This window comes from Mytilus californianus, unplaced genomic scaffold (assembly GCF_021869535.1).
Source record: "Mytilus californianus isolate M0D057914Y unplaced genomic scaffold, xbMytCali1.0.p SCAF_3, whole genome shotgun sequence".
Taxonomy (NCBI): Eukaryota; Metazoa; Mollusca; class Bivalvia; order Mytilida; family Mytilidae; genus Mytilus; species Mytilus californianus.
This window is the reverse complement of record NW_026262679.1, coordinates 114,030,850-114,052,705: the sequence shown is the minus strand read 5'-3', so window position 1 is coordinate 114,052,705 and position 21,856 is coordinate 114,030,850. Positions and strand designations below refer to the sequence as shown.

The 21,856-nt window shown below is 32.8% G+C and overlaps 1 protein-coding gene and 1 long non-coding RNA gene across 2 annotated transcripts in view; both read left to right on the top strand.

Moving 5' to 3' along the window:
* Positions 1-16,544, top strand: part of LOC127735871 (sodium- and chloride-dependent GABA transporter ine-like) — a 73,938-nt gene extending 57,394 nt beyond the window's left edge. The window contains exons 12-14 of the mRNA XM_052246271.1: positions 12,365-12,444; positions 13,792-13,962; positions 15,874-16,544. Of these exons, the coding sequence (XP_052102231.1) occupies positions 12,365-12,444; positions 13,792-13,962; positions 15,874-16,095 (473 nt within the window). The 3' untranslated portion in view covers positions 16,096-16,544. The remainder of the gene's footprint in view (positions 1-12,364; positions 12,445-13,791; positions 13,963-15,873) is intronic.
* On the top strand, positions 8,144-9,714 carry LOC127735872 (uncharacterized). The gene is made up of 2 exons (XR_007998630.1): positions 8,144-8,403; positions 8,740-9,714. It is a non-coding gene; the product is annotated as an uncharacterized LOC127735872 (long non-coding RNA).
* Positions 16,545-21,856: the final 5,312 nt, after the last annotated feature.

Below are 21,856 nucleotides of genomic sequence, written 5' to 3'. Positions count from 1 at the left end.
TATAACAAAATGTCGATTTTAACACTTAATTTCATACTTAATATGTTATTGTCATGCATTTACTTATTTGCACGCAGATATAAAGTCTTAAAGAAGAATCGGCTTACTTTCGTGTGTACACGATATAAATTGCAAGATTATGTTTTGTTCAGTGGTCCTTTAAATAACTTCAAAAGATGCACACATTTAAAAAGGAATCTTAATGTAATTTGGGAAAGTAATTACTATTATACGTTCAGATTAAAATCATGGTTTTATTTATTGGATTAAAAATGATATAGAAAACATGCAAAAGTACACGTTTTGCCTATAAGAATGTTTATTGACGCAAAATAATGCATCGATATTAAATAAATTTATTCAAGAATTAAGGATTAAACATAATCAACTGTTGTTTGTTTGACGTAGAAGCGGTACATACACGATTTTTCTTCTTCAAAAAATTGAAGGTTAACACGGAGGAGAAAACAACTTAATAGTACAATTTAACCAAAATAGACAGGATATATCGATGAAACTAAACATTTGAAAAAAAATATTAAAAATTACAATATGACAATAAGAATATGTGGTATAATTGCCGATGAGAAAACTTTCCACCAATGATAAAACGACGTAGGTTAAAGCAATTGTAGGTCACCGTACGGCCTTCAAGAATGAGAAAAAATTAAACCGCATAGTAAGCTATGAAAGACACTGAAATGAAAAATGTAAGGAAATCAAACGAAAAACCCAACGGTCGGATTTATGTACAAACCAATAACCGAAAAACAAATATGTAAGTATTATTGACAGAAACAAACGACTACAATTGATTTACAGGCTCTTGACTTTGAACAGGCACTTACAGAATGTGGCGAATTTACACATATTTGGGAGCGCTTAATCCTCACCCTTACCGGGAAAGTGGTGTAACAAAACAACATAAGAACAATATGTAACATGTTCATATATATATAGGCCAGTTTCGTTAAAAATCTTTCAAGTGATCAGTATTTGGACAAATTATTATAGGCCCTCATACTACTCGTAGTAGATATATTACAAAAAGAAATATGGTGTTGAAAATGAAGTAATAAGCCAAAATCTAAGGTTGTAAATCTACATGCAAAGACGTTTTACTGGGATTTGACAATACTTTTTCGGAACTGTAGAAGAGAGGCAAAAGATACCAAAGGGATATTCAAACTCATAAGTAAAAAATAAACTGACAACGCCATGGCTAAAAAGAAAAAGACCAACAGACCAACAGACAAACGAACAAACAACAGTACACAATGCACAACATAGAAAACTAAAGACTGAGCAACACGAACCCCACCAAAAACTGGGGGTGATCTCAGGTTCTCCGAAAGGTAAGCAGATCCTGCTCCACATGTGGCACCCGTCGTGTTGCTCATGTTAGTACACACCCGGTAATAAGTCTGATTCGGTAGGACACATTCAGGAAGAGGGGATTGGATTGAAGTAACGACAATTGGAACATATCCGCTATCATTTGTGAAACGAATATTTCATAACGGTCAACCAACTCGTGATGGCGTCCGTAAAATTTACGAAGTGATCACTTCAACTTCACCACTTGGAACTCTTAATTTTATTACCTTCCCTGTGAGCAGCAACTCTCTTTCAAGGACATCATGATAGGAAATACAAGCCCTGTAACTGGTTATGACAGTGATCGCCACCGATATGAACGGAACTAAGCCAGATTTGAAACAAGCATTTGAAATATTAGGTTTTCAATGCTCTTTCCTTAGATTACTGATTACAACTATTTTGATTCGAGCATCAATGATGTTTCTAATGTAGACAAAAAAGCGCGTCTAGCGTACCTAATTTTAAGCTTCTTATCATTGATTTAGTAGTAAACTTCGATCGCATGATCTACACGCTACTTGCAACCGAATAGCACGTTCCCCGGAATAACCAAAAAGGACTGAAAACAAAGTTCAACTACAGGAAAAGTTCCCAATCGTTATGAAGATGATTGCGATACAATTTATCCACCTGTTTCACTGTTTTTGGATCTCTCAAAATCGATATCGAATAAAATCCAAATTAGAAGAACAAGAACATCATAAAGAAGTAGAAGAAATATACCTGCTATGTCGTCAAATGTATTGTAAGTAACATAACACTATGTAAACAGATTAGATATTAATATTGATATCATTAATTGTGTTTGATTACTTTAAATAGTATTGACAATGCTCCATTTAGATAACAACATGGTTGGTCGTTGCGATGTCTAAGTCTTCAAGAAATTTTCATCTTTTTTTGTAAATGCCCTTTTAATATCTATCCTCATTACAGGGAGTAGCTTTAAATGACATATTCAACAGGAGAAATAGGGTCGAGTACTGACGTCACAACTACCCAAGCATGTTGACGTGTTTCAGCTGATAAGATATGCCATAATATGTTGTAATTATGAAAAGTATTCTTTTCTTCGACAAAACTACTCTTTCAACATGTTGATGAATTACATTGCAAATATAATTCTATAAGTTTAACGGTCGCCAACTCCAATAAATTTACCGTTATGTGTCTATTTCACATCTGAATTGAGATAAGATTTTTCTGACATTATTCCAACATGTCAAGTGTTGTCAATCTATAATTTGTTTGGACATTTTTTACTCTAGTGTGTGTCTGTTTATATGAGAAATTAAAATTACAAAGCATCTGAGATCACCCCCTGTTTTTGTTGCTAAGTCTTTAGTTTTCTATGTTGTGTTTTGTATACTGTTGTTTGACTTTTGGTCGTTTTTCGTTTTTAGCGTGGCATTGTCAGTTCTTTTTCGACTTATTTGATGTATGATTATCCCTTTGGTATCTTTTGCCTCTCTTTAAAATATCATAGAATATATACACCCGTTCGAGTTGACTATCAGTTTTCTTAATTTCCTTCCTGTTCCTGACAAAGTATTTTGTTGTAAGACACGAGTTCGAAATGGTATAATGGTCGATTCATGTTCAGCAAGATAATATAACTTGGTCAACGCACCTGTTCTACTCTCCTAACCGGTATTGATATTACCACTATTGTTATATACACACGACTGAATGTGACTTCGGTAAACTATCTTATAAACGTGCGTCACTGGTGAGTTTTATTTAGACGAAACGCACGTCTGGTGCACACAATTATAAGCCGGGTATCTTTGAAGAGTTTTTATATATGAGTTTATCTTGATATTTGCACTCGTCCTTACAATGATGAACGATTGCATGATTTAAAATCAGCACAACAAAAAATTAATATAACGTCAGCGAAATAAAATAAGCATATTTTTTATTATTTATGATCAATTAAAATATCTATCTGCTAAACAATTTTTTGGTAAATTGAATCATTCTAAATCTAAAAAAGAGCTTTCTTGGTGTGTTTACTAAACGGGAATAAGGATTATTTAAACTAAAATCTATTTAATGCAAAAGTCTCTTTTCAATAACCAATTCGATGTTTACAAAATGACCTAGCAATGATGAGTTTAGTTAAATCATCTAAATTTACTCAGTATCATGATAACTTTACTAGCATGAAATTATTTAGTACATGTATAATTACATTTTATAAAACACATTGACATTGTGAAATATTTTTTGTGGATTTTTTTTTTATATTTTAATTAAAATCATTTCAACCAAAACGAAAATTATATTTAATAAACCGAATAACTGTATGACATCAACGTACTGATATCAGTATGATCTGAAATACATATGTTTATGACAAAATAAAGTTTAAAGCATGTTAAAGTAAATTAAAATTAAATTTTCCTTTGAAAACACTTCCTTATTTCGTGCGTCCGAAGCGCTGTTCTGGATTAACCTTCATCAGGAACGCTCAGACCTAAACATTACTAAGTCAGGGATGTATAAAAAGGTAGAAACGTTAGGAGTTGTATGACTAAAGGGGATATAAAATATAATAGCCAAACTCATCTTCGGTCATCTTTACCTGAAGGAAATGTAACCTTTGAAATAATTATATTTAAAGTTACAGAAATTCATATTTTCTTAAGAAGAGACTCGCAAATTTGAGTAAAGATGCACATGGTTTGGATTGTTTAATCTGGTTCTCCTTAGATAAGTCTGCTCGAAATATTTTCTTATCTTGTGACTTTCTTGACGTTTGTTTTTAATAATTCCCGATAATCCAGAAAAAGCTATTAATCGCAGCAAACAAAGTAACTGTGCTGATACCATTGATATTGACATATAAGAATCTGAGGTATAAATCTCAAATAAAATAAAGGACAGGTACGATGTTATGAACTATAAATTTCCAATGATCAAATCCCAAAGGTTCAGTAACATAATATACATAAGCATCAATAGAAGTTTATCGATTTTTAAAACTCGTTAATTCATTTAAAAAAGTAAGAAAACTGATTGAATCGCATGAACTCCATACGGTGCGTCCACAGAGTAAGCGACTCCTGCTATGCATACATCATCCGCCATGTCAATACAGTCCCGTCCGAGTGGTAATGATAGAGAATATGGCAATCGGTAAAATTAAAGAAAATACAACTATTCTAGTGTATAAAGATCTAAGACAAAGAACATATTAGTCCTCAGTTGAGACACAGACACAATGTATCTGTCAATTGACTCATGATAGTGACCGTAAACATATTTTGTGTCGATTTCAGTAGCGCTATCAGCATTCTCTGTTAATGTAGTCCAAATAATGTGAAGGTGCACGCATGTGATGTATCAATTAAGGTATTTAAAATGAGAAAACAGAAGTCATCATGTTTTTCATCTTCGTTAGAAGTCGACCGATTGCATTATTTTCTAAAAAAAATAATCTAGGAATGAAAGACCTTCTAGCTTAAGTTGTATCTTTAATGTCAAGCTGGACATTGGAGATTCATGCACTTGCTGAATTTAGCTTATTGTGTGACATAGCTTTATCATCAATATGAATTAGCAATTAAACTAAAAAAACTGGCTAAGATCAGAGGAACTTTGTCATCGAGCCCTCGTCTTTGTGTGTGTGTTCTAAATTTGTTTTTAGAAAATTTTAGTTTATACTTCAGCTTGTCTACCTTTTAATGTGTTCTTGCTCTACTCCATTTAATCTTATAATAACTATATGTTTACACGACAAAAATCGGCATTTTAAACATAACACAACTGTTTGCCTCAAGCACATTTTATGGTGAACCATTTCTAGCTCACCTGGCCCGAAGGGCCAAGTGAGCTTTTCTCATCACTTTGCGTCCGTCGTCCGTCGTCGTCGTCTTTCGTCGTCGTCTTTCGTCGCCGTTAACTCTTTACATTTTGAACTTCTTCTAGAGAACCACTGAATGGAATGAAACCAAACATGGCATGAATGTTCCTTATGATGTGTTGACCAAGTGTTGTTACTTTGAAGCCGATCCATCATCCAAGATGGCTGCCAGCGGGGGACTTAGTTTAACATAGGACCCTATGGGAAATACATACAAATGTCTTCTTTTAGAGAACCACTAAATGGAATAAACAAAACATGGCATGAATGTTCCTTATGAGGTGCTGACCAAGTGTTGTTACTTTGAAGCCGATCCATAATCCAAGTTGGCCCCCTGCGGGAGGCTTAGTTTAACATAGGACCCTTTGGGAAATATTTACAAATGTCTTCTTTTAGAGAACCACTGAATGGAATGAAACCAAACATGGCATGAATGTTCCTTATGATGTGCTGACCAAGTGTTGTTACTTTGAAGCCGATCCATCATCCAAGATGGCCGCCAGCGGGGGACTTATTTTAACATAGGACCCTATGGGAAATACATACAAATGTCTTCTTTTAGGGAACCACTGAATGGAATAAAACCAAACATGGCATGAATGTTCCTAATGAGGTGCTGACCAAGTGTTGTTACTTTGAAGTCGATCCATAATCCAAGTTGGCCCCCTGCGGGAGACTTAGTTTAACATAGGACCCTATGGGAAATGCATACAAATGTCTTCTTTTAGAGAACCACTGAATGAAATGAAACCAAACATGGCATGAATGTTCCTTATGATGTGCTGACCAAGTGTTGTTACTTTGAAGCCGATCCATCATCAAAGATGGCCACCAGCTGGGAACTTAGTTTAACAAAGGACCCTATGGACAATACATACAAATGTCTTCTTTTAGAGAATCACTGAATGGAATGAAACCAAACATGGCATGAATGTTCCTTATGATGTGTTGACCAAGTGTTGATACTTTGAAGCCGATCCATCATCCAAGATGGCCGCAAGCGGGGGACTCAGTTTAACATATGACCCTATGGGAAATACATACGAATGTCTTCTCTTAAAGAAACACTGAATGGAATGAAACCAAACATGGCATGAATGTTCCTAATGAGGTGCTGACCAAGTGTTGTTACTTTGAAGCCGATCCATCATCAAAGAAGGCCACCAGCTGGGGACAGTGTTTAAAAAAGTACCCTATGGACAATGCATACAAATGTCTTCTTTTAGAGAACCACTGAATGGATTGAAACCAAACATGGCATGAATGTTCCTTGTTGAGGTGCTGTCTAAGTGTTGTTACTTTGAAGCTGATCCTTCATCCACGATGGCCGCCAGCGGTGGAACTTCCTTTAACATAAGACCCTATTGGAAATACATACAAATGCTTCTTCTAGAGGTGCACTGAATGGAATGAAACCAAACATGGCATAAATGAGGTGCTGATGAAGTGTTGCTGATTTACTGTCCCTCTGGTATCTTTCGTCCCTCCTTTACTGTTCAAGATGGCCACCAGGATTTTTTTATTAAATTACAGGGCCAATATTAAACCAAATTTGGCCTCACTCATCATTAGGGTATCTGTTATGATTTTAATCTATTTTAACATGATTTCCAAAACCAAAGTAGAATCAGGTGAGCGACACAGGCTCTTGAAAGCCTCTAGTTCTAGTAAATCATTAAAGTCAGGATATGAAGCAAATATAAAGAGACATTCCTTTTAGTATATGTTTGTGGTCATTACAAGTTATTTATGTTTTTTAAATACATTTGAAAGTTTTTTATTCGTTAAACAATTCATTGAAGGATTATCATTATTAGAGACTAAATCAAAAAGCATTCAGAATGAGTGAAAACATTATTACAACTCGTCTTTGTCAAGAAATATAGAAAATAGATAATACCATTCATTTGACACCAGGACAGAAACGGCAAACTCTTTTATTACATTTAGTCTGACTGCGTTAAACTATTCTCTATTTTCTTTATTACTTGGCAGAGACATCAATGTCTAAATATTTTTCTGCAGGTGTCTGTTTATTTATTGTTTTGTCTGTTTGAAGCGTATTACAATATATGAAATTGTACCACTGACTAGTCCTTCATTTACTTGTTTTTTTTCGAAATTATTTTGGAATTTATTTGCATCTTAAACTACCACATGAATTTTAATTGAATTTCATAAGGGGTAACAATCTATTCATCGCATCGTAGTAATTCCTGGGATAAACAATTTTCATCGTCTATCTTTCTTTTTCCTAATGACATATTTAACCGACTTAGTTTTTGAGACCCTTGTTTGATAAATATTTAGCTCTTTGGGTTTAAAGGCCTTTAAATGATTAACATTTTTGCATTGTGTCCAACCTTTTTTAACTTGAGCATACCGTGATAGAAATAATTCAAAACACAACACATGTCATTTTCCCTGTCAACCGTCATGTGCACTAAAATCCGATTCATTCATTTTAAAAGAGAATTTATCAAAAAAATCGACTTTCCTTACGGTCGATCCCCATTTAGAAATATTTCATCATCACAAAAACCGAACCCTTAACAGACTACAAAAAGAATGTAAAACAGCGTATGTATATACAAATTACTATTATCCATTGTTATTATCTCCATATGGGTTCATAATTTGTCATCCAATGTCTCCTATGGAGAGTAATTTGCCGTGAAAAGATTGATTAAATATTACAAAACCTTTTGGTTGAAATCAATGTGGTCATCAAGTTACCTATTATTCATTTTTTTCTACATAGGAGGATTATTCATTGACAATTGCGTAAAGAATTGTCAATTTGTTGAAATAGTGTTTCCTCTGTTGTTTACATTTATAAAGGTTTTTTTGTGTTTTTATTCGCTGCTTTGATACTAATGTTTACAAAGAGGTGAAACTATAGGGAATTTATCAATTGACATCGTAGTTTACAAAATCAATTGTGAAATTATATATTTACGCAATGAAATAAACGCGTCACAACATTTATGTCGTAGTAAATGCATTTATCTACTTAATACAGCTGGAAAATACTATATTGCGTATCTATTACTTAAGTGACAAAAGTATTGAAAATGAATTAAAGTACATGTACATTTAAATAACTGTTGGGGGTATGGACATGTCTTTGATATATGAACGTGACAGCTGTTCAGGTAATATTTGACTTCGATGGTTGAACAAAAACCGGAAATGTGTACTATATGACCTTCACGAAGTGATCATAGGTGTAAAATAGTATATATATAGCACTGGTTCTTTACATGTCTGTATTAATTTTTACTGACGCTGCAGAAATGGTTAGTTTTTCCACGACTTAATATATTTTCTTGTGCAACCTTTATATAACATCATTTCATTTTATTGAAGTTGCCATAAATTGTGTTTTATTTTGTTTCATGAATATCTATTTCATAGCTAAATTTAAATCTTAATAGAAAAAAATCTACTTTTTTTCAAATAATCCTCATACTTTCTTTAATTTTTTTCAGAGATTTTTTGCTGTAAAAATGTGCATTATAATTTTTTGCACGAGGTTCTGTTGTGTGCTGTCAAACCAGACATGTATGCCATGTGATTTAATGGATGTACCGATGACCAAAATTTTTGAATACGCAAGAATATGTGCTACTTGTGGCGATTTTTATGGCGATGATATTGAAAATTGTTGTTTTTGTCATAAAAGAATCAGAGATTTATGTAGAAGTGCTTGTGGTGGATGAAATAGAAATATCACTTTTTATTGGGTTGATCATCAGCTTAAATGAAGCTTCATTGCAAGATGGGATATGGTAGCAAGGAAGACAATAAATACAAAAGACAATGTGCGACACACAATTATCGATGACGTGAAGGGAATATGGACTAGTTTGAACTAGGACGGAACAAAGATAACATTGAATTAAGCGAAGGAAAAGCATATGACACTTTGATAATAAGTACTGCATATCATTAATTATTTTTATTTATACGTTTGTAGAAGTAAAGCTTGAATACTAAGTTTTTCTTTGTTGGTTTCTTTTCTTTGTAAGAGGTTTATTTACCAATTGTTTATAACAGATAATAATAGTTTTGTTTTAATCAAATGACCAACTAAAAAGGAACAAACCAGTGAGAGTAATGAGACGCAGAAAACCTCACATTGAACAAATATATTTTGCAGTATCATACAAATAAAACTTACCTATATAAAAGAGAACCCTGACAAATATCACGTATTCCTTTGCCAATTTTTATCGTACCGCTGACAATTTACATCATTAGTTTGATATTGAATGTCATTTCGGCATTGTTGGTTTTTAATGCTCTCCAACTTCGTAATGGAATTGGTTATCGAACTGACTTGATATGAGCACCACTGTTGCATCTTATGTAGACGAAACTCTCGTCTGGCGTACCAAATTATAAGCCTTTAAAATGAAATATATGAAGAACCCCCTGAAAAAAAAAAAAAAAAAAAAAAACAATTAAGATGTCACTTACACGAGATTATAGACTTAACGGTTTTAACATCATCAACATATGCATTATTTAAAAAGACAAAAAGAGATGAATTAACTGAAAATACAATACATTTCACTCTGTACATTCCAAATTGTACACTTTGCCGTTTGATAAATTATATTTGCACAATTATTCTGTTTATGATAGAAAATATAACAAGGACAATTTATAACAGGTAAAAGATTAAAAATACTCAAAAAGAACAAAGGCACATTTAACCCATTAATCGTAAACAGCATTTTAATAACGGTATTTCGATCAAACCCTTCACATCGGAAATATCCAAGCCCATCTATATTGCATGTACATTTTATTTCAAATAATTCAAAATAAGTACACTAATAGATTTCTAGTCACATTTAGAAAGCAGACTATATTTGTAATAAGATTATAAGGTGACACATATTAAATTAGTAACTATTTATGTTGTCTGAAATATGATTATTATTACGCTTAATTATGTTTCACTGGTAACCGAAATGTTATTAATGCATTTAGATACATAACTTCTTACGTAGCGCGCATGTTATCCATAAGTTTATTTTATTGATAACATGTTGTCCGTTCTTACGTAACAAACATGACGTGGCCACTGAATTGGTAACATACCTTTACATTTATGCCGTCTTATATAATTATTATTGGTTTTTAACATCTTTTTCGGTATTTTACTATATGTAATTATGAAATCGGTAATACTGTATAAAATGCATGGAATCTTTAAATTCAAGTAAGTTAAACCAACATATTTTACAAAATTAAATGCCACTTTTTTAGACAAAAAGACAACATTCCGTAGCATGTCGTCCTGTGTGCCTTAAAACTAACGCAAATAATGTGGATAATATATTTCTTTTCAAACTCATTCATGAATGGATGACAATGCGTATAAGAATCTTTTATCTTTGTCCGTTGAAAAGTTGACATGTTATCTGATAGCAAATGGCTAATTCTAAAGTTTAACAACGGATGTGGTTTTGGTTGACCCTAAAATATTTTGCATTAATTACTGTCTTACCACATATCAATGAATTTATTATATGATTCTATTCTAGTTTAAGTGAAGTAGCGTATGATTGAATATATTCTAAGAATATATGTGAATTGAAAAGACGATATGAAAAATAGAATTATTTTACAATACAGCTATATAAAAAAATCACTACTTTAATGGGGGATTCGTTTCATATCATCAAATAATTAGAAAAACAAAACATTCTGATGCATTACGGATATGTGTTATCCAAAACGGCGTATTGTGGTCCAACTGCAATGTGATAGAGCTGAAAATAAAATGTAAAGTGTACATTTAAGTTTTAAGAATAAACTTACATGAGTTCATATACAAAGAGAGACAATTCAGAATAAAAATAAGTACAATACAGATCTTTGAACTTTTGATTATCTGAATTATTCCAATGAAATGAATGGAGTTGAACAGTTTTATTTGATGGCAATGATGTAGTCCCAGCCATGCCTTTTATTAAGTCAGGTATATGGCAGTTGTTTTTCACTTGTTCCGTTGATTGATAACTTTTGATTTTTGTCAGTTTTTATGGACTTCTCCTTTTGGAAATTGCCTTTGAGTTCGTTTTTTTTATACTTTTTGTTAGACTTACTGAAACCAAACGATACACCATCAATTGTAATTAAAGCAAGTATACTTTATCCGAAAAGTTTTGGCGAACAGCCATTTCTTTATTTTATGCTATGGTTTGAAGAGTGCTAGTCGACATATCTGATCTGGCCTCCTCTAAAATTCATGCTATTCCGACATTTCTCATTCCAAAATTTGCCTATTTGTAACTGGATTGGCTATTTAGACTGACAATGTGTTTCTCACCAAATGTTGCGTTATTAAATTAAGTCAGGTTGATCAAGTGTTGATATGAATTTTCTAACAACCCATCCTAATTTTTCAATGACTTTGATATTTCTCGAAGGTTTTTTAAGAACGTTTGGTTAGCCAAATTTGGCACAACTAAGTTTGAAATTCGCTCTTCAAATTCGCAATTGATATTCTTTTTCAACTGTTCTGTCTTAAAAAGTCGAGAATTTTGAATTGACTTTGATAACTGATTTGTACTGTACATCATTTAATTATAAGTCTGGTATCTTTTTTTTAATAAATTACAAATGAAACATTTTATACAACCATAAGGAGATGTTGTATGATTGCAAATGAGACAACTTTCCTCCAGAAGCCAAATGACGTAAAGTTAGCAGTTATAGGTCATCGTATGGCCTTCAAAAGTGAACAAAACCCATACCACATAGCAAGCTATATAAGGCCCCGATATGACAAATGAAATATAATTCAAACGAGAAAACTAAGAGTCTGAAGTATGTAAAAAACACCAAACGAAATAAAAATATGATATATAGCAACAAATGACAACCAATGAATTACAGGCTCCTCATTTTGGACAGGAAATAAAGAGTGTGCTTAAGTCTGCAATTAATTCTGCAATGACAAATCACTAAGTGCATTGGTCAAAACAATAAAGATAAACATAATGGAATATAATACTACAGTAATAAATTTGTTTTGACGTGGAAAAATACAGACGAATCTACGAATAGTTAAATGATTAAAACACAATTGTATTTCAGTAAAGCAAGAATCGCTCTATCTACCAGTTGAACGTGTATTTATGAGTGCCTGGTATGGACTGGCTTCTTTGATTCCTGCTGTAAGTAAAGCTTTGTCTTGCAAAGAATGAAATAATTGTATTTATCAAAGATATATCCCTGAAATCTTTGGGTATCAAATATTTCATCTTTGCCGATTGAAAATGACTCGCATAAATCATACGGATTTAAGGCATCCATGTCAAACCGTTAGACCATTTCTGATACATGTTCTTATTGCACGATATAGTTAAACATTTTGTTTTATAGAGCTTATGTTCAAATAATAACTTGCACATACAAATATATAAGTAGTTCATTCAATATTTTTTCAGTAATAATCTTATGAAATAAAGATTTACAATATTGAGTAGACTAAACCTACATTATTTTGCAAGTCATAACTAATGCACGATGACAAAAAAAAATAATCATGAATGACATCTGTCGTTACAAGTATTAAAACACACCTTAAAATAGCTGATGTAATCTGAATTCATGCCATTGTATTCAAGATAGACGGATATATTTTTGAATCATTGTGTGAGTTGTAAGTAGCAGAATGCTAATGTAGACACATGGTGTAAGGCTTAACGACAAGCCCAGTTGTGGTTAACTTCTTTTTATACAGATGTAAATGATGAAGAACTTTGATATTTGAAAAAAGTTCAATGACTTCTTGCTAAATTGAGATACGTTAAATCATACGAACTTCATCACAGTCATCGATATATCAGTTTATTCATTTTTTTTTTATGAAAGTGACATTATGTAAATTAACTTTACCCTGTGTTCGGAAGAGATGGTTGATAAATTTTTCTGTTAATTTCTGATCTTCATATTGAACATTTTTATATTTTACATTAGCTTTATAAAAGTGAAAAGGTCCAATTTTCCCGTTTTGATTTTACGTTACAAAAGATTTATAATGCTTAATTTAAAATATCAACCATATTTGATCATAAGTATAGCGGGCGAAAATTATTGGTCTTTTCGACATTTAATTTGAAAAAAGAAATTAAATTTGTAAGGCAGTTTTGGATTCAAAATAATTTCAAAATGGTGAAATGTGATATCATAAAAGGAGTAAGTGAAAAAAACGTAAACTTTTGTGTTATATTCTATATAACCATTTGATAAGAGACTTTCCGTTTTGAATTTTCCTTGGACTTCGGTATTTTTGTTATTTTACTTTTTACTAAAAAATGACAAAAATGTATAACAAAAATACCGAACTGCAAAATAAATTCAAAGAGGGAAAGTCCATTAAAACTGAAAAAAGTCAAATGTTATCAACCAAGGGAATGACATTCCAAGACTGTTCCCAAATTGTCCTTTAAAAAACAGCATTTTTTTAAATTGCAATTGTAATTGCTTATATATCATTCGATTTGTCTTTTTTTACACAGGGAATGCTTATCTACTACTTTGCTTTAAATGTGTATCCGTACTCTATATTTGGATACGATGAACAATGGGCAGAGAAAATTGGATGGATCATTTCAATCTCTCCAATTACCTTTTGTATGATCCTTGGAGCAGTCCATGCCATTTATAAAGGAAAAGGCAATTTCAAGCAGGTAGTATTCAGTACTTAAGCAAATAATTGCAGACACAACTTTATTAAAAGCTTAATACTTAACAAAGTGTATATGCAAGTACAAGAGAATCAAAACAGATTTTTTAAAGAATTATTAAACCAAATATAAAACCATCTAAGGAAAACGTTTCCCACCTGGATGATCAACTTAGACTTTTACTAGTAGGCAAAATATTATACCTTTTCTTAACCTTGAATCCCGTGTCAATATCAAAGTGTAAGCATACCTGACCGGCCTGTACAGAAACATTGACTACTGACACAAGACACTGTATAACAATATTATACTTATCTAAAATAATGGGTTCAAGTTTTTGCATACGTTAATCTGGTTTAAAATCACAACATTTTCCGACTTATCTTAATCATGTGTTTTTTTTTTGTATGAGTTTTGTTTTTATTAATTTAGACCAAAAATTACTACATGATTGTAGTATTGCGACGTCAAGCAGAACAAACTCTTATTAATAAAATCGGAATCATATCAATGTGATTACAATGAAACTCCGACAAAAGCCAGAGTTGTAGATCCTTGTACGAGAAAATCACACGGAATTTCAACATGGCAATGTTAAAAATACCGCTAAAATGACAACATTAATTGACAGTAATACATTACAACTAAACGCAAGAACACTCAGGACAGAGACAAACATAAATAAATAATATAATTGTACATTATTAAGAGAGTGGCAAGGACTAATGTGTCTATATTGAGCGAAGAACAAGTTGATAGATTCTGACTGTTTTCACTCATATTTTTTTACTTAAAATTAATAAAAAACTTGATTATATGGCTAACTGACTAAACTAAACAGTATAACTTTGTAAACATTGTTTTCTATTGCGAGAAATTGTAAGCTCCGATGTACAAAGTTCAACAAACGTCAATTTTTCGAACGCCTTAACTGATATCGATTTGATATTTGAATATAAAAGTCGTATTGCAGACTTTGGCCAAACAAATCTTTCCTCGATAATGGTTTAATCATTCTGACGTCAACACATAGACATTGTTGAAAGGGACACAGATTTGAGAAAAGAAGGGACAAATATTTGTGACGTATTTGAGGCTGAACATAGATTGAAGTTTGCATATCAACTAGCGTCTCTTGCAAAAGAGGCACAAGATATCAAAGGAACATTCAAACTCATAAGTCGAAAATAAACTGACAACTCCAATGCAAAAAAAAGAAAAAGATCAAAAGACAAACAACTGTACAAAAGCAACTGATAGACAAGCCGAGGAAACTTTCTGAGTATCTAAAATATTGTCATAAATATGTAAATCTATGTAAATTATCATCTTTAAAATGTAATCTAAAATTCATTGTTCGTTGAACAAATTTAAATTGCTAATATTTCTTCTTCCAAAATAGCATTCATTCATACACCAAAGGTTTCTCTTACGACAAGTATATTCTACCTAAACAAGCTGGTTTTTTTATTGAGTTGAATAACTGGATATCGACATGCCGTTCAAATTATTAGTACCCTGTAGATCACTGAACATAAAAAAACGAGGAAAAAATGAATAGAAATCCATTCATTTTGAATATGCCATACTATAAATGTCTCATCATTATCTCATTAAAGTTTAGTTTTCAACGTCGAATATGTACTATTACAAATATTTGAAAGGGAAAATACAAACATCATTTCGTTTTATAAGTAGAGTTTAACTGGACGGGTCAAAGAATTATTGATAGTTTTGAAGTTTCGTATCACTGAGAGTTCTGAAATTTGTTTATACAACACTGTCAACAGCCAAAGTGTAAACGCCTTTAAAGTCTTCAATGTGCGAATGACGTTACATTCAATAAATACAAGCCTTAAAATTAGCATCTTATTTTTGAACTAAAATTATTGGAGCTTATCTTAATATTTACAGAAATGTATTCAAGCATTGAAGGCGGATAGTTTAAATGCCACCGACAGCTTTACAGAAGAAAATTCAGAAACAAACAATACCGGCTTTGCATCGTCTAAATCGCCGAGTAATTCAGTCATGGGAAACAAAAACGAACCTGAACCAAATGTCTCACAAGCGGAGAAAGCAGAGACTGAAATCGTTATGCGGCCTCCAGAATTCACGGAGGTTGTCAAAGTTTGACATAGTATATTGAGTTATTGTATGAAGATGGAGCTTTCCTACTTATCATTGAGAACAGCTTTGACAATCGAAATCGGTTGTGAATTTTACTGTCAATCGACACGATGCTATTACTTGTGAAATCGTTATTTTATCATAGAATGACGTTTTTTTTCTTCATTAAAATAAAATAAAATCAATATTGATGATAATTACAGTTTCGATGGTGTAATATTTATAAATATTTGTGAAATATCAAATACCCAGTACCATGGCCAAATATTTATGGAGCAGTACCTGTATTTTTAAACTTTCATTCAATATTAAAAAAATGTCCATGATTTTTAAATAATTATTTCGGGTATACTTAACATCATATATGAGAACTAATGTTATTGTTATTGTAAAAGTATTGTATCCAATCATGATATATTTATTGTTGATTTATAAACCAGTATATTGTCATGTTATTTGGTTGGTGTGGTTAAACGGCATTATATTTTACCATCGTCTAATTAACTACAGTCAGTTGAATAAGTAGAGAAAATCAAGGGAACCGTTAACAATTAACTGAAAAACTCCATTCATACGAAGATCGAGAGCGCCTTCCCATTTTTCTTCATTGACAAAGCAAGTCTCAAACACCTTTTTCCTTTTTTGAAATTAATGTTTTTTTGAACAAATGAATGGTTATCGTACAAACTCTATCATTATTTAATTTTATTATCAAAATGTTGCATTAACTCTTCTTTATTTTACATTTATTTATACTGAACACTATATGATTAAGAATCATTTATTTATCAATATGGATATTGTGTCATTGAAATTTCATGTTACCAAATTTTGGAAATTAATTTAAATTAAGGAGTATATCTGCCTCGTGCAAAACTCTGATTTCTTACCCGGCTTTGTCTACACTTTGTCTACACTTTTTGTAATTTTTGGTTTTATCAGCTCTTTGATTTTTGAATAAGTTTTGGAATTTCAAATATTTTGGCTTTGAGCATCACTGAAGAGAGATTAATTGTCGAAAAGCGCATCTGTTGCAGTAAATAGGTACCGTTAATGTTATAACATGGCTTTCAGCACTACATAAAAGAACATTGTGAGATGTATTTCTGCTTTGTATCGATCTGATGAGTTAAGCCCTTTTCAACTGATTTTTATAATTTGTTCTTATGTTATACTGTTATACAGGGTTGGCGCGTGATACGGTGCTTTTTGTCCGCAATTTGCTTTTTGTCCGCTTTTGCTTTTTGTCCGATAATTTTGCTTTTTGTCCGACACTTTTGCTTTTTGTCCGTTGCTTTTTGTCCGTTTTGCTTTTTGTCCGATAATTTTGCTTTTTGTCCGACACTTTTGCTTTTTGTCCGTTGCTTTTTGTCCGTTTTGCTATTTGTCCGATAATTTTGCTTTTTGTCCGACACTTTTGCTTTTTGTCCGTTGCTTTTTGTCCGTTTTGTTTTTTTAGCTCACCTGGACCAGAGGGCTAAGTGAGCTTTTCTCATCACTTGGCATCCGTCGTCGTCGTTAACTTTTACAAAAATCTTCTCCTCTGAAACTCCTGGCAAAATTAAAGCGGATATGGCCAAAATCATCCTTAGGGTATCTAGTTTCAAAAAAGTATCCGATGACCCCGCCCAATAATCAAGATGGTCGCCTTGTATAAAAATAGAACATTGGGGTAAAATGTAGATTTTTGGCTTATATCTCTGACACTAAAGCATTTAGAGCCAATCTGACAGGGGTAAAAATGTTCATCAGGTCAAGATCTATCTGCCCGAAATTTTTCAGACACATCAGACAACGCGTTTTTGGGTTGCTGCCCCTGAATTGGTAATTTTAAGGAAAATTAGCAGTTTTTGGTTTTTATTTGATTGGAGTTTTATTTTTAAGTCGTTGTAACGACTAAGCTTACTTGTTATAACGACTTAGCTTACTTGTTATAACGACTTAGCTAACAACTTAGCTAACTTCTTTTAACGACTTAACTAACTCGTTTAAACAACTTAACTAACTTGTTTACTTAAAAACTACTTATTGTAAATACAGAAATCAATGCGTGCATTTTTCATTTAAAGATAAGAACGAAACAGACACAATGTTTTTACCTGTCGTCCAAAAAATTTCTGGAAAAAAAGGGTTGGTCAACTTTTGGACTGTCGACTAAAGGAAGTGTCGGAAAAATAGGCTGTTTGACAAATAGGGAAGTATGACTTGTGGTTTGTCAGAATATAGCTACCCACCTCTCTCAGATCACAAATCTAACCAGCACGTTATCAGGTGGCAGATAGGGGATGTCTTTTTTAAAATTAGACTGGCATATACGTTCAACTAACTTCGAACCGATAAGTAACAACCTGCTTTTAACAATGTTGACTTTCCACCCTTTTTGGTGCCTTTATTTTCAGAATTGAAGGGAAAAAACAAATAGCAAACTCTTATCTGCATTTGGTCCTGGTAACAATTTCCTAGACATCAAGTAAATCAATCCACTGCAACCTGAAAGGATAAGGGGCATTAGAGGACCTTTTTCGTCCCAGCATTTTACAAACATTTGAAGCTCATCTTTCCAAGGTGCTAGAGATATATTGACAGGGCTTAAACATAAATTATCATGAAAATGACATATTTGTGTAGATGTCTTGAAGAACCAAGACTATAACTAAACATTTAAATGGAAAAATCAGATTAATTGTCAATATTTGCCTGCTTTTACTTCATTGTTTGACATACCTTGATCCGGTAAACATCGTGCGCACAACAAATACAACTTCGTATTTAAAAGAAATGTATATTGTGGAATCATAACTAACTTATGATTCTTATGTTGTACTGTTACACCACTGTCCCAGGTTAGGGGGAGGGTTAGGATCCCGCTAACATGTTTAACCCCCCCCCCCCCCCCCCCCCCCCCCACACACACACACACATTCTGTATGTATGTGCCTGTCCCAAGTCAGGAGCCTGTAATTCAGTGGTTGTCTAGTTTGTTTATGTGTTGCATATTTGTTTTTCGTTCATTTTTTGTACATAAATTAGGCCGTTAGTTTTCTCGTTTGAACTGTTTTACATTGTCATTTCGGGGCTTTTTATAGCTGACTGTGCGGTATGGGCTTTGTTCATTGTTGAAGGCCGTACGGTGACGTATAGTTGTCAATTTCTGTGTCATTTGGTCTCTTATGGAGAGTTATCTCATTGGCAATCATACCACATCTTCTTTTTTATGACATGTTCAAATATTTAGTTGTTGTGTGCCTGTGCTTTATACCCTGATGGTATGTTATATGTTTGGATCAAAATCTTTACACAGATGAAGATTTATCGAGTCTCTGTTAAGGGGCTGCGCGTAATCATGTAATAACTCATTGTTGTGCTTTGGTTGTCATTAAACCATTTCTTTCAGTTATAAAATTATCACACCAATGAAATAACACAGCCAATTATTCATTAGAAATAACACATTGTGATAAAATAATAAGCCTCAAAATGCCCTTGTAATCATGCAATCAAAAATCCTAACATAGTCCCGTATCGTTATAGACATACAGCAAAGAATTCCGTCTTAAACTTACATTGCGGTGAGACCGATGAAAGCATCACTGTGACTTTGAGATGAAGAACAGCAATAAAACTGCTGTTCCGTTGCTTTGGGCGTTGTCAAGTGTATGTAGAAATTTTGTGTCATGAATTTATACACCATATTCATTGTTTCTTATTCCCAAAAAATTATTGACGACAGACCTACACATTAATACTATGATAAATCAAATATTTACATCAGTATAGCCATTTGGGAAATATGTGTGAAAGATATAAAAGTTGAGGGTAGTTTTTTTAACAATTTTCTACACATAATGAATTTAATTGTTATATTTGTTTCTGGTACAAGTTAACTATAGGCTATGAATAAAAAGAGTCAATTATGATCAACATAAATAAAAAAAAAAAAACGTTTTGATATGCAAACATACATGTATTCATCAAGACTTCAATTTGGTAATTAAATGATGTCCATTACCCAAATAGTAAAGAAACAGTTAAATTCTGTTCTAAATGAGGGATAATTTTCGTAGCGCTTTGTTACCTCCAAAAGTTTCCCATATGACCCAGACCATCTTGTGAAAGAAACTGAATGGAATATCTGCCTGTTCTTTCAACATTAAGTCAGACGCTGTACAAAAGCATTAAAACAATTTCAATTTGGCTTGGACTATTTCTTTGGTGCATTTTCTCAAGTGCTGCATGGCATCTCTATCAGTAGAAGAAAGGTTTTCAAGAAAAATAAGGCTTCCCAAAACGTTCTTAAAAGTCGTTTGTTACGTATTGTAACGCTGTTGTTAATTCGTTGGATTGATCAAGGTTCCCAAGTCCGGACAATGCACTTTGGTTGCTGAACTAGTTCTTAATGAGGGGAATTTCCTTTATGATTCGGTTGAAATAGTCAGGTTTCTCATTTTTTACAAGAGTGGCTATCAAGAAAATCTGCAAGGTTTGTTTTGTCAATCTCTGCAAAGTTTTCCAAAGCACATAACACATCTTCATTCTCACATATGGAGTCCGGTACTAAAAAGATATCCATGATATCTGGTTTTACTTAACCAAATATTGCTTCTTAAAACTCATAACTCAGTCTAGTTCAATTTAACCATGAAAAATTTAAAGTTGTGCGCACAAGATTAAAAAAGTTGTGCGCACAAGTTTAAAAAAGTTGTGCGCACAAATTTAAAAAAGTTGTGTACACAAGTTTAAAAACGTTGTGCGCACAAGTATAAAAAAGTTGTACGCACAAGATTTAAAGTCACGCGCACAAATATTCTAAATTTCATCTTTGGCACTTAAGGGACTCCGTAGATATCAAACAAAAATGTTTCTTTATCATTTTTCGGCTACAATGGGTATATAAAACATGCTATGTCGAATTATAAAAAAAATAGAGTCCTAACAAAGAATTTCTGTCATGTTGTGCAACGAAATCTCTACGTAACAGCACATGGTAGCGACAACACTATATGTTTAATAGGATCCCGCGAAAAGCCAGACTTTGGTCCGCGAAGGAAGCAAATTGTCTGTGTGACCATCGCTGACGGCTTTGGTACACATAAGATGGTTTTTGGTTAACAGATATTTTTTACGCCGGACGGCCATTAAAATATCACCAAGGAAAGGTCGCCGTGCTCTTTTTTAATTTCCACGCAAACTGATATAGCTCCAAAGGTTTTACCATGAACACCTATGGATACTCGTGCCAATTAGAAATCCACGCGTAATCAATATCAGAGATATTTCAGACAAATGCACCGGTCCTGCTTGGCGTTTGTTGCTTTATGTCTCCCTGGACATGGCCTATCATTAAAAGATCCCTTTTTCGGAATTTGTGGATAATTTGGTCTGCTGTAGAGGGTGAATACAGTCTACGAGCAATTGCATCCTGGGAAAAGCCTCCTTAAATTACGCCCCAAATTGTTTGCCACTTGTTGTCAAAAAGACCTGGCATATAGTCTGCTGTTTATTGAAGTTTCTTTACAATAAGGGCGTTAAATTCATGACATAAGCTAAACTTTACATGTCGAAAGTAAAAGCAAGAAAGTCATACTTGAGTTAGAAAACGTTCGAACTCGAATTACGTCCGTTCATATAACCCTGTACTCCACATCTATTCCAAAAATCTATCAAGCGAAAAGTATTAACCAACTATACATAGTTCTAATAATAATAAACTAGAGGCTCTAAAGAGCCTTTGTGATTACCTTGGTCTATGTGCATATTCAACAAAGGA